The following is a 12,049-nucleotide window of genomic DNA, read 5'->3' on the forward strand; positions in this document are numbered from 1 at the left end:
GAACTGGAGGCAAAAGCCTGGGAGAGAAGGAACCCTTGATTTGAGGTTAAATAACAGCCCTGCTTGACACTGAAACCCATTCTTGGCAATTGCTGCATGGTGCCGTAGTTTAAGTAACCTACTTTGCCATCCCTAGCCCAGAAACTCAGTGAAGGTGGGGGGGGGAGGAAGAAGCGCATCTTTTCTTACAACTCAGAAAAGATGTGGTCGATCTCAGGCCGAGGGCAGAGGTTGTTTAAAAACACCCTGTACACATCTGGCGTGAAGTCATCTTGAGGGATTGAATCATTCTGCAAAACAGGGAAAGAACAGTCAAAGAACGATACAGCACTTTTATACGCTCCTTGTAAACAGATCACTCACTATGGCACTTTTTTTTATTTCCTTCCTGCAACCAACAAGAGAAGCCCAGATTTTGCAGAGTAATAAATTCCCCTGAGTAACAGAGCATCTTAAAGAGTGCATCTTTAAAAACAATCAAAATACATCCGTCATCTTAGCTTCCATAAGGCAAAGTTATCTCTTTCTCTGAGCACCTGTCAAGAAAGAAAATCTCCCCATGTCCCATTATCTATAGCATAAATAGGTATCTCAATCCTGATGAAGCCTCTGAGCTCCATCCCAGCAGGGTGGCTGACTGGTGGTGCCGAGCCCATGTGCACAATGGCAGCGTTACAGAGGACAACCACATTGCTCATCTTTGCAAATCTTTCAAAGAACCGGGGAACAAACTGGGTCCACAAGTCATTATTAACACACTTGTTCTCTGACAGCAGTAGAAACATTTCCTTTTCCTTTCTGAATATAAGCGTTCAAGATGTCGTGATTCTGGGCAAGACTGATGCAGTGTAGCTTGTCCATATATCTTTGTCCTAAAGACTCAGTGTAGTGCATTTTGCAACCAGATTTCTTTTACAGAAATCAATAAAAATGCTCTCCTACAGAAAAGATAGCAGCATTTTTTTCCTACATTTTCTAAAATTTAGAACAATTTACATTTAATCCTACTTCTAGATGACACCACCATCACCCCCCCCATTATACCCGATGGCTTTTCTCTGAAAAAATAGAATTATTGTTTTTAACTGGAGGGAATTACTGGACCGGATAAGGTAAACAGTCCTTTGCATGAAGCTCAGGAGCCCTCTTCCCACTTGCATGAGCTGCCTTCAAGCTCCAGAGTTTTTGCGGAAGGCAGCAAGGACAGATTCTTCAGTGGAGCTGGGAAGAAATGAGGACCCCAAGGAACGTGCAAAGCTTTTTTCAGCACAGAACAGTAATGGTGTGCTCACTGGCTTCTGCCTTTGCATCAGTGCACAGTGAAAGGAAAATTACACAGAAGCTTGTATTTTGCAGAGAGGAAACCTTATAAAGGAATAAGAAAAAAGAAAATGCAAAAAAAATTGGAATGCAAATACTGAAAATCAAATTTTTAAGCACCATGGGCCATGTGACGCCTCTCCATGGCTCCAAAATAATGCCTAAATCTGATGAACTGGAGGAGGAAAATTGTAACTTGGACAAAAAGCCATTTGCTTTTAAACGCCGTTAAACCTGGTCGTCTCAAAAGCAAGCTGCTGATAGAGGAAATTGTTACTTTTATTTATTCTGCCTGTTTTAACACCATTGCCAAGGGAACCGGAAGTGTCGATTGAAGCCTTTGTTAGATGGAAGGAAACTTTTCAATATTTTTCCTGCTTTGGGTTCAAATAAATAAATAAGTGAATGCCACAGGCGTCACTGTATCTCTCCTTTCATCTATGAAACCTGCAGACGCCTGAGAGTTTTATACTGTGACCATCGCTCAGTGTTTCTGCCTGCAAGTGCCGACTGAACCAGACCCAGTTCACGCTTGGACCAAGCTGGGCTACTTCCCTGCTCCAGCTGGGTACCCATCTCCAGGCTTCAACAGTCTAAGGTCACCAGCTATTAGACCCTTGCACCTTCATTTTTTTTTTTGGCAGGCTGTAAGAGTGGCTGCAGGTTGAACTGGTTCAAAACTTAACTGGCCAGAACAACCATGTGCACTTTAGCCTGGGATCAGCTTGCTGAGCCAGGTAACTCACCAACAGCACAACTGCTAAATCCAGTGCAAGTGTAGAAGTAGTAGTTTATAACCTGAAGTTGGAGGATGGAAATAGCTCCTTTCAGCAGCAGCCATTGGTGACACAGATCTATGTGTGAAGCTGCACCTACTAGACTTTGATAAATTTGAGCTGCAGTGCCTTTGGCTGAGAGTAGGACTGCTGATACTTGTGTTTTCCTGAAGGCCAGGGTTCATAAAGCTTGTGAATTGTCTTGTTATAGCTGGCACCCTGCTCTCCCTGTACCTATAATCCCTATTCAGCAGGCTACTGCTCCTCAACCAGCACTTCTCCTGAGGGCATTTTAGATGTTGATTCCGTAATTACCACAAAATTACAATCTCCCATTGACCTAATATATTTTTTCCTTTACAGGGGATTTGAAGGTACTCAAGACTGTAAAAAATATGGGTTTTTTCCAATAACCCAAGATCCAGGCTTTTATTTGCCACTTGGTTCCAATTAAGAAAATATACCTGTTTCCCAACACATGTCTACTAATGCCTACCTACAAAGGGGATATCAACACAAGTCTTCAGGCGTAAGTACAGAACCTTTTAATAATTATTTCCTACCAGTAATATAATTGGTGTGCTACAAAACACAGAGATCTAGATGGGAGATGAAAGCCTTGCTTTCATCAAGCATTTGCCACCCCAGGCACAAACTCAGGCAACTATATTTGGATTCCAAAGGCCTGCCTGCTGAAAGGAATCAGAATACACTGCCCCTTTCCTCAGCCTGGTCTGAGCCATCCACATTTCAGTGGAACCACCCACATACCTTATGCGCTAATCTCTTTTTTGAGACCAATGAACATATCACAAACTTTCTGTACCACATGAGAGCATCCCTCATTTCCAGCTTTGCTGAATATTGGCATTCAATTTTATTCTGTGATTAAGACTCTACTAATTTCAAGCACTGTTGATTTATGATTTGTCTGGTAACCTGCCTGCTTTTATAACATCTGTATCCAGTCTGTTATATATTCAGCACCACAAAAGCTAATTCAGATTATTTGCACAGATGGGACTCAATAGCTGGTTGTTTTATTTTAAGTTAACAGCCAAGCTCACTGATGCTTCATTGTGAATCTCTACATTAAACTGGAAGAGAGAAACCAGTCTTCAGAGCCAATAAGGTGACTGAAATAAAGCTCTTCAAATTTTATTTAAGGCACCTTTGAATAAAAACAAAACAAAAATACCCAACAATAAAAAAAGGATATCCCCCCCCCCCCCCCCCAAAGCAGCCAAGATTTTTTAAAAAATATAAATCATAGGGGAATCAGATGCCAAACTCAAAAACTCATTGGTGTATTTTAAAATGTCATTTAAACATTTATATAAACGTTCCTCTGCTTTCAGATCTGCTGGATGACAAATGTGGCCAAAAATCAGATCACACAGGCTTTGGACCTGCAAGACTATTACACATGCCAGGTCCGACCCAGAAATACATAAATAAATAAATCCACGCTTTGAAATTGTGCTTGACTTGAAGTCCATGGGTCATCCCACTGCAGTCATGCTCAATGGCTCAGCTAAATTAGGGCTGGAGTGCTCAGCGCTGCAGAGAATCCATCCCTTATTAAGGTCCCTAAATAGGAAAAAAAGTTTATTTTTGGCACTGCTGGGGAGCCTCTCTAGTGCTGTTCTGCAGCAGCAGGATGAAGGTAATTATCCAGGCAATGAGAACCCTTCCTCCTCTCACACTAAATACAGTGCCTGCATGTTGTCCCACAAGACCTCCTGGCAAGGACACACACAGGGAATTTGCTGAAGACTAGGGCTGGCAGATGCTGATGTCTGTACTGTCACAGACAAGTCCATGCAATAATACTATCCCTCAGCAGCATAGCTCAGGCTGCCCTATGCTCAGGCCACTGCATAAGATATATGAGGGACTGTCCCAACCCTGCAGCTACACATCAAGAAGAGAGTGATAAATGATGACTTGGCGTCCTCTTACCCATGACTACAAATTTCATTTTGTGTTTCAGGGTCATCCACAGGCTCTGAGAGGTGCAACAAAACATCATGTGACACTCAGGGCCAGTGAGCCCCATGTCTTCCTAATGGATGAGAAGTATGTTTTTTCTATGAAACTTGGAGAGAAGACCTTTAGAAGGATCTTTCATGAGGCATGAATGGAAACCACCCAAAAAGTCTAAGCTGTTAATGTCCATGAGAGACTTTCACGACTTCTCTGAATAATTTGGTGTAGTTTTATTGAGGAAGATTCCCTGATAGTCATGTCTTGCACGCTGCTGGGAGTCCAGTGGTCTTCAAGGCTTTATGGGAACACTGTTTTTCCTGTAGTAGAATGGGGCAGAAAAGCTGGAAGTTGAAGTTAAGAATACTTGAAGTTAGGAATTTCACTTGTTCAAATAAACAGGAACACAAAGGAAAAGAGCGGTACCTGAAGAATTGATTTTCTTCTACTCCATTCCCTCTATGAGATTCAGAGTTTCATGCTTCTTAAGCATTTTGAAAAAAATATTTTAGAAGCTAAGATGATCAACACAGTTTTCTTTGTTGCATAAAGCATATTCCTCTCTTGTCCCAACCAAAGAAAGGCTCTACTTTATACTATGAATAGATTTCAAGATGGTATCCCAGCACAAGTATGTAAAATCGACTGCACTTAAATAAATAGCAGAAAAAGGCTGCAGTTTCTTTCAAGGACTCCAGTGATGTTTAGATTTTTTATTCAGAGATATGTACTAAAGAGAAGTAAAAAATCAAGGGATTTAAAAAGCAATGCTTCAGTGGTTTTTTTTGCATAACTTATCTTGTTTGCTAACAATTAAATGAAACCGCATCTTTAAAATTATTCTTTCCATGTTGCTACCCTCACAACCTTACTTTAGATAAGGTTATTATAATCTTTTATACCTGCTTTACAGACATTCCTTGGAATTTTATGGAATTAAACTCACAAACCTAAGGAGGAAGGTCTCCTTAGTAAGGGGCATCTGAGGTTTGGCTTGTGAAGATTTTGATCCATTGCCCTTCTGAGGCTGCAGGAATTGGCTGTATTAAGAAACCACTGGGGAATCAAAGGTTGAGTGAACATCACAGCATGATTTTCTAAAAGAGTGAGGGATTAGGAGATGTAGGCTCTCCTCTGCTGCAGACTAATTCTGCTCTGCCTTTTGGACCTCCGAATGTAGGAATTATCTTTCAAGAAGCTTCCTCGAGGAGAAGCTCCCCCTGAGAGGAAAGACTAAGGACATCTTCACTTCAGTGTTAACTAGAATTACCTGCTCGAGGTCATGCCTCTTGAAAAAAGCCTTCCTGAGGATGAGGTACCATCCTGCAAATATTCCAGGTTGAGGACAGCTCCTGGATTAGCAGCATACAATGGCTGCACCCCCACAGCATTAACAGCTTTGATGTTATAGCATTTCAACATACACTCCATGCACCTTTTAGATAAGCTACAGTGAGTTTAAGTTTTCACTTAACTCAAGCTATAGGTGGTTTTTTTTTGTGAGAAGAATACAGTTTACACTATTAGCTACACCTTGAGCTGTGACTGCTCTGAAATCATGCCTTAAAAATTGTGCAACAGTCACTGATTCTTAGAATATTCTCACAGGGTTTGTCCAGGAGAGATCACACAACCCCCTGCCCTTTCCTTTAATCCATTTGCACTTCTTCCAGGCACTCTTGGTCCCCACACATTTTCAAATCAAAGGTACTCAGATTTGCAGATGGGTTTCAGGAACTTCTGTGTGGGAAAGACAGACCTGCTTCTGAGGACCTATCCAGAAGCAAAGCCAGCACAGTATGATCAGCCTCAAACAAACTGTCCTCAACTCAATAGAGAGTAAACAGTGCCAAATACAAGCAACACTTTGTAAGGGCCAGGAATAAATTCAGATGCTTACCCTGGAAGATGGAAGATTACAAGCTTCTAACGCTGTCTCTACTCGTTTTCTGTCAGCGGAAAACAAGCGGTATATGCTGCAAAATTAAGACAAACCAGAGTAAACTGGCTTACAGACATGCCTTGATGGCCTACGTGGCTTAAAGACTGATTATTACTTCCCAGCCTATCTCATCTTTAGCTATTTATTTCCATTTGGCTGGCTGCTTGGTAACACAAGCAAGTTTAATGGTGCCCACGATGAGTTTACCCCACACAAGCCCCTATTACAGCAGATAGTTATATGAAAGAGCCATCACTGCTCCTTTTGTATTACCGCAGCGATACACAATTTGAATATATTTAGCCTCATGATGTCTCTGACATCTCAAATATATATTCACACTAAAAAGTCAGAGGACACTATATGTGAAGGAAGGGGAACAGAACTTACTTCTTCAGAGGAATGCGCCCTTCTGGAGTCACCTGCAGCTTAAGTTTTGTGTAACTGTGGAGAGAAAAGCATCCTGGTTTATTTTTACAGCATTTTCAAGTATGTCTCCACCAACTTTTAGCTCAATGCCATTGTTCTGATCACATGGCAAGTTCCACTCAGCTCTTTTGCCCAATATGAAAACCTGTTCAGATACCATTAATCAGTAAATACGTTTTCCATCAACAGTAATGCACATGTAGTGTCAAATGCTGTCCATCTTGCAACAGGACATTGCAAATAGCATCAATGCACAAATTTATCATCCCCCAAGCTCCTTCTCACCCAGGCTGCCTGCCAGTCTATCAGCTGACTGAACTGTGGCACACAGGCTACACAACTTGACTGGAAAGGTGGCTGTACTCCTCCTCTTCCAGGGGCTGAAACCATCCCTGGATGTTGCACACCAACATCCCTGCCACCCTAAGCCCTCCCCATCACATATCCGTGAAGGTTCCTCCGTTGACCCTAAATGTTCTCACTCCTCAGCTGGAACTAAGTCAAATTGCTGGCAACCAAAATGTCTCTGCACCAGCGAGAGTATCAGTATACGTAGCAGCCCTGGGCAAGCCCAGGGCATTTCCAGCGTGAAGTGACATAAAAATTACATGCTGAAACCGTCTACATCAGGCAATTATCCACCTTTTGAACCGAGTATTTAGAGCATCTCGGTATCTCAGGACCTGTGACTTCTCTTGCATGCTTATTAAGGCAGCAGGATGAGGATGCATCTTTGTCCAAATCTTTCAACCTACCGATTCAAAGACTACAGAAACAGGAGTCATCCAGTAGCTTTAACAAGAAGCAGTGGGGCCTACAGCTGCTATCTCATGATCCTCCCACTATGCAACAACTACTGGTTACCAGCAAAATGCCTACCAGCAGCAGCCTGCAAAAAGCATGACTTTTTTAGTACTTCATCTCTTCCACTTGAATATAATTAAAACTGTAAGTGAGTTTTGCAGCAATAATTGGTGCTGCATTTTTCACCAGATTGTAAGTATTTCAGAGGATTATTTATTTTTTTAAACTTTTTTACTTTACCCACTGGCCTACCAAAAGAAAAAGGAACTGCATGGTTCTAATAACCCTTCCTTTTCTTCCCAACTGAAAATGCCATTAGCAACCACTTCAAAAACAAAGTACATGCTAATATCCCTAACCAGGACAGGAACATTTTCACAAATCCTGGTCTCCTCATTCACATCTTGTGTAAACTGGTATCTCTTGTACTACTGTGTCACCAAACAAAAACCTTATCTCCTCTGCCCCCACTTCCAAGCACTGAGCTGGATTAAAAAAAAAAAGTTAAAAGTCACAGCGGTTAGTAAAAAAAGGGTTTTTAAATTTTACCTTCTATTTTTTGAAACTTTTGGGTACATTCTGGTCACATTTAATGTATTCCTCTACAGCCAAGGAAGCTAGAAATAAAAGAAAATGGGGGTGGGGGGTGGGGCAGGAGGAAGAAGAGGGAGGAAAACATTCTAAACTTCAGTTAAAGCAAACTAAAAATGTGTTTCTGAAGAACACCAGGCAGCACTTGCCACCTTTTTTCCTCCCAACTTCTTTGTTATATGTGGGACAGTATGTTTTCCCCTGCAGCCATTATCCATGCATCTAAGAAAACCAAGCATGTTATTCCTGTTAGAAAGCTTACTAGGAGATAATCCTATCCGTAGCAGCCGAATGGACTCATTTCGGTAGCGCACTGCCGACCTCAAGAATGACAAACTCTGGACGTAACGCTGACCAAGGTTTCCACAGCAGAGTCACCCTTTGCTCATTATTGCACTAGTCAGTACTTCAGTACTAATGTACTCCAGTGTCCATTTTTGCACCCCAACACAAAAATACACTGCATGATTACAACAGAAGAATGAACACTTTATAACCAAATCACAGAATGGTTTGGGTTGGAAGGGACCTTTAGAGGCCATCCAGTCCGACCCCCTTGCAGTGAGCAGGAACATCTTCAACTAGATCAGGTTGCTCAGAGTCCTGTCCAACCTAACCTTGAATGTTTCCAGGTATGGGGCATCTACCACCTCTCTGGGCAACCTGGGCCAGTGTTTCCCCACCCTCATAGTAAAAATTTTTTTCCTTATACCCAGTCTAAATCTACCCTCCTTTAGTTTAAAACCATTACCCAAATGGCAGTTTTTATTAACCACCCCTCCTCCCAGATTAACCCTATTTTTCTCATCTGACCAAACCACAGGAGAGCCCCTCAAGCTGTTTATTATTGCACTTCCAACGCTGCAAGGGACTGAAAGCTACAGAGAAAACAGCCTTTTTAATTCTGCTCTAATGCAATTTGCTTTTCTATTCCAACAAAAGGCTTCTTATAAGACTGCAACCAAACCTTTGCCTAGTGCAGTAATTATAATAGGGAAATATTTTTAATCTTCAAGTCAAAGATTTCTTAAGTGACTCTGATTTGGCATCTGTGCAGAGGACCCTGGAAACCCAGAAGTTCCAAAGTGATTTACTGATTAGTGGGAAAAGAAGAGACAGGAATGCCATGCTTGCCTGCTACTGAATCTATGCAGCAAGTCCGGTGACTTCATCTTTAATTAATATTGCTTGAACCACCACATAAAAATGGCTCCGAATAAGACTGCTTTACTATACTGTGTGATAACATGTTCCTCCTGTGAACCTGATATGAAAACACCCATTAGGTACAGCCACAATCCTCCCCATTATAGACCTGTCAGCAAAGTCCGCTGGCTACCTGGGGATTTGAGTGGTAAGAGGCATGGAAATAATAATTTCAAATCACTTCTGTAACTAATCTACAACCTGTGGAGTTGAAGGAAGTCATCTCTGCTCTTGCTCTCCCACCTGGGTCTGCTCAGGTTAGCACACTCAACATGTGGAGCGAAAAGGAAATGTTAAATGTTTCTATCCATTTGGGATTTGGTTTGCCTAATATACCATTGCTGTCCAAGCAATGCATCAGACACAAAGCTGTAGTTCCTGCAATATCCAACCTTCAAAGTTTCTTCACGAATTTCTGTTGACTTCAGCTGCACCACAACAAACACCATGAGAAGGGAACACACACAGACACATACACACCTCCCAGAACAGGCATCTATGAATATGTACATGGGATTAAAGTTAAGCAGTTGGGAAATGTCTCACTAAATATGGGTGCATCTAATGAAATTAGGCACGCACAGCCCTAGAAAGTCCAGAAAAAGGGTGGGTTAACTTGTTGCTTGGATGGAGGCAAGTTTTGGGAACGTAAGCCCCAGTTTGGTATTCAGCTGGACTCAGCCTCTCTCCGTGAGCAGAAATTAAAAGGTGGTTTGATGGAGACACAAAGCTGAATTTAATCAGTCAACTCGTAGGCTGGGGAGGGAACATCTTCCCTTTGGAACCCCAAAAGAGCAAGTACCCCCGTTCATTATCATCACCATCTGGTAGGCTTTGCCACGTTGTTCTCAATGCTATCACTTACACAAAACACTGTCAACATGTGCACTTATCACCCAGCTGAGAATTGCTAATCAAGTTTAGTTCTTTTTTTTTTCAGAGGTGTGTTTTTACATGCTAAACAGCTACCTCATTGAAAGCAACTCAGAATCAGAGCACTAGATGAATGGATTCACAGCTTCCCTCTGAATCACGTGAAAACCAGATCAATTAGACTGAGGAAAATGGACTTTTGCGTTCCTCATTTTTTGATCAATAACAGAAAAAAAGGAAAACAAGCCAGAAGCAAGTCGGTCCAGAATATTCTTCCATTTCAAATGCAGAATATTCTTTCATTTTAAATGCAAAGCTTCACACTACAGCTGAAGCTACTACTTTTGAATACAAGGGGAAGATGGCATTTCATTCTGTTTTTCACTAGGACTTAGTTTGCAAGAACCCTAACAAGATTTTTGTTTAAATGACGTTTAGATAACAGGCTTTTTAAAACCATGAGAAAGGACAGCCAGTGTTTATAGAAGTGACAACTCATCAAGGCAGAAACAATAGATGATAATGTGACTAACAAGAAAAGAGGAAAATGACGCAGAGAAAAAAGCAACACCCACAGCAATAAATATGATGGCCACTTACGCTTTTTCCAGAAATGCATCCCTTGACATGTTCTGTGCCAACAAATTTGTTGCCAAACTGAACACTTCATCTGACCATTCCTATTGAGAGAAAATTTGATTAAAGTCTGAACTTTATTTAGATGTTTATCTATACAATGCAAAATATTTTTGAAAATTATATTGTTAGTAAAAAGCGCCCAATTAAAGTCTGAACTTGATTTTGCCAGTTACAGCTTCCTTCCTTGTCTGTGAGACCTGATTTTCTCATGCTGCAAAAAAATGAAGACTGTTGCAAATAGTTTTTAAAGATATCTTATTCCAGTGAATTGGAAAAAAAAAATCATGGATGTCTGATGGCAAAACATATTCGAGTTCCTGGAAGATGTGCATAAATGCTACAGAAAAAATACATTTTCTCGTGTGTTAGACACTGTTCTGGTTGACACACTAAGGATTAAAACCAGAAGCCTCTATACCACCATCCTTATAAAATGAAGCTGAAGTGGGCTTAAATCCCTCTAAAGAGAGACAGATCCAACAGGGTGGGGTACGGACCATACCATACCAAGTCTCTTGCTTCAATGTCCCCTCTTGTAAGAGCTCGCTATGAGCGCCTTCGCATCAGCCCCTCTACAGACCATGAAGTAATTCAGACAACAAATATCATGCCTTATCTTTTATGGCGGATACCAAATGAAGAACTGCAAGTACTGACTCTATCTGTGATCTTACCACCCAAAGTAAGAAACGCTTAAAAACCCACACCAGCAGAAGCACATGGGAATACATTTAAATTATTCTGATATATGAGCACAAAGATGCAACTCCAAAGAGAAAAGCTCTTCTTCGCTCTACTGTACATCCTTACGCTGTGGTCCTATCCTTTGCTGAATTATTTTTCCCTCTTCCTACCCTGACCCAGGGAAGAAACATCCTCCTACTGCTCACCGGACACCCCCCTTCTCTTCACTTTTATTCCCTTTATTTTCCTGACTTCTTTTTCTCATTTTTATGCATGTTGCTGAAGTCCTCCCTGAGGTCTCCGTCCCTTCCCAGGCTCCCAGCAAAGCTGATCCATGATTACAAACCGAAGTTTAGACTTCACTGCTCAGCCTGTCACTCTCCTCCCTTGCAGATCTCTCCTGCCGCTCTTCACTGACAATTTCATTGAATTTTTCCTTCCTAACTTGGTGCTTATTTACAGTGTTTAATTGCAATCCTTCCAATCACAACATCGGTTTTGGATTGGCTTTGTTTCACCCCTTTGAAAAAGAAAGGAACAAAAATAAACAATGCATTTGTAAACAATGTGGTGGTTTTGGTTTTGTGGTTGGTTGGTTTTTTGTATGTGGTTTAGTTTTTTTTTACTTGATGAAGTTTTCTGAGTTTTCTTTGAAACTGAAACTGAAGTTGAGTTTCCTTTCGTAACAGTCCAGATCCAAAATTCCCATGACCACACACCCTCCCAGATGCCTCCACTTTGGAGGTATTCCCTCTCCTTTGCTCTTCTTTTGAGGAAAAAATACAACAATAAGATGATT

General features: G+C 41.3%; 1 protein-coding gene across 9 annotated transcripts in view; it reads right to left on the bottom strand.

Annotated features, from left to right (window-relative positions):
- Positions 1-12,049, bottom strand: part of PLCB1 (phospholipase C beta 1) — a 407,422-nt gene that overhangs the window by 145,318 nt on the left and 250,055 nt on the right. For all 9 annotated transcript variants that reach the window (XR_010372118.1, XR_010372120.1, XR_010372119.1 and 6 more), the window contains 4 exons: positions 10,528-10,607; positions 6,415-6,468; positions 5,983-6,058; positions 190-290 (listed from right to left, as the gene is read on the bottom strand). Coding sequence is in view for 6 of the 9 variants with exons in the window: in XM_064446797.1 (XP_064302867.1) it covers positions 190-290; positions 5,983-6,058; positions 6,415-6,468; positions 10,528-10,607 (311 nt within the window). In the remaining 3 variants the exon portion in view is untranslated. The remainder of the gene's footprint in view (positions 1-189; positions 291-5,982; positions 6,059-6,414; positions 6,469-10,527; positions 10,608-12,049) is intronic.

The sequence above is a fragment of the Phalacrocorax carbo genome, chromosome 3 (genome assembly GCF_963921805.1).
Source record: "Phalacrocorax carbo chromosome 3, bPhaCar2.1, whole genome shotgun sequence".
Classification (NCBI taxonomy): Eukaryota; Metazoa; Chordata; class Aves; order Suliformes; family Phalacrocoracidae; genus Phalacrocorax; species Phalacrocorax carbo.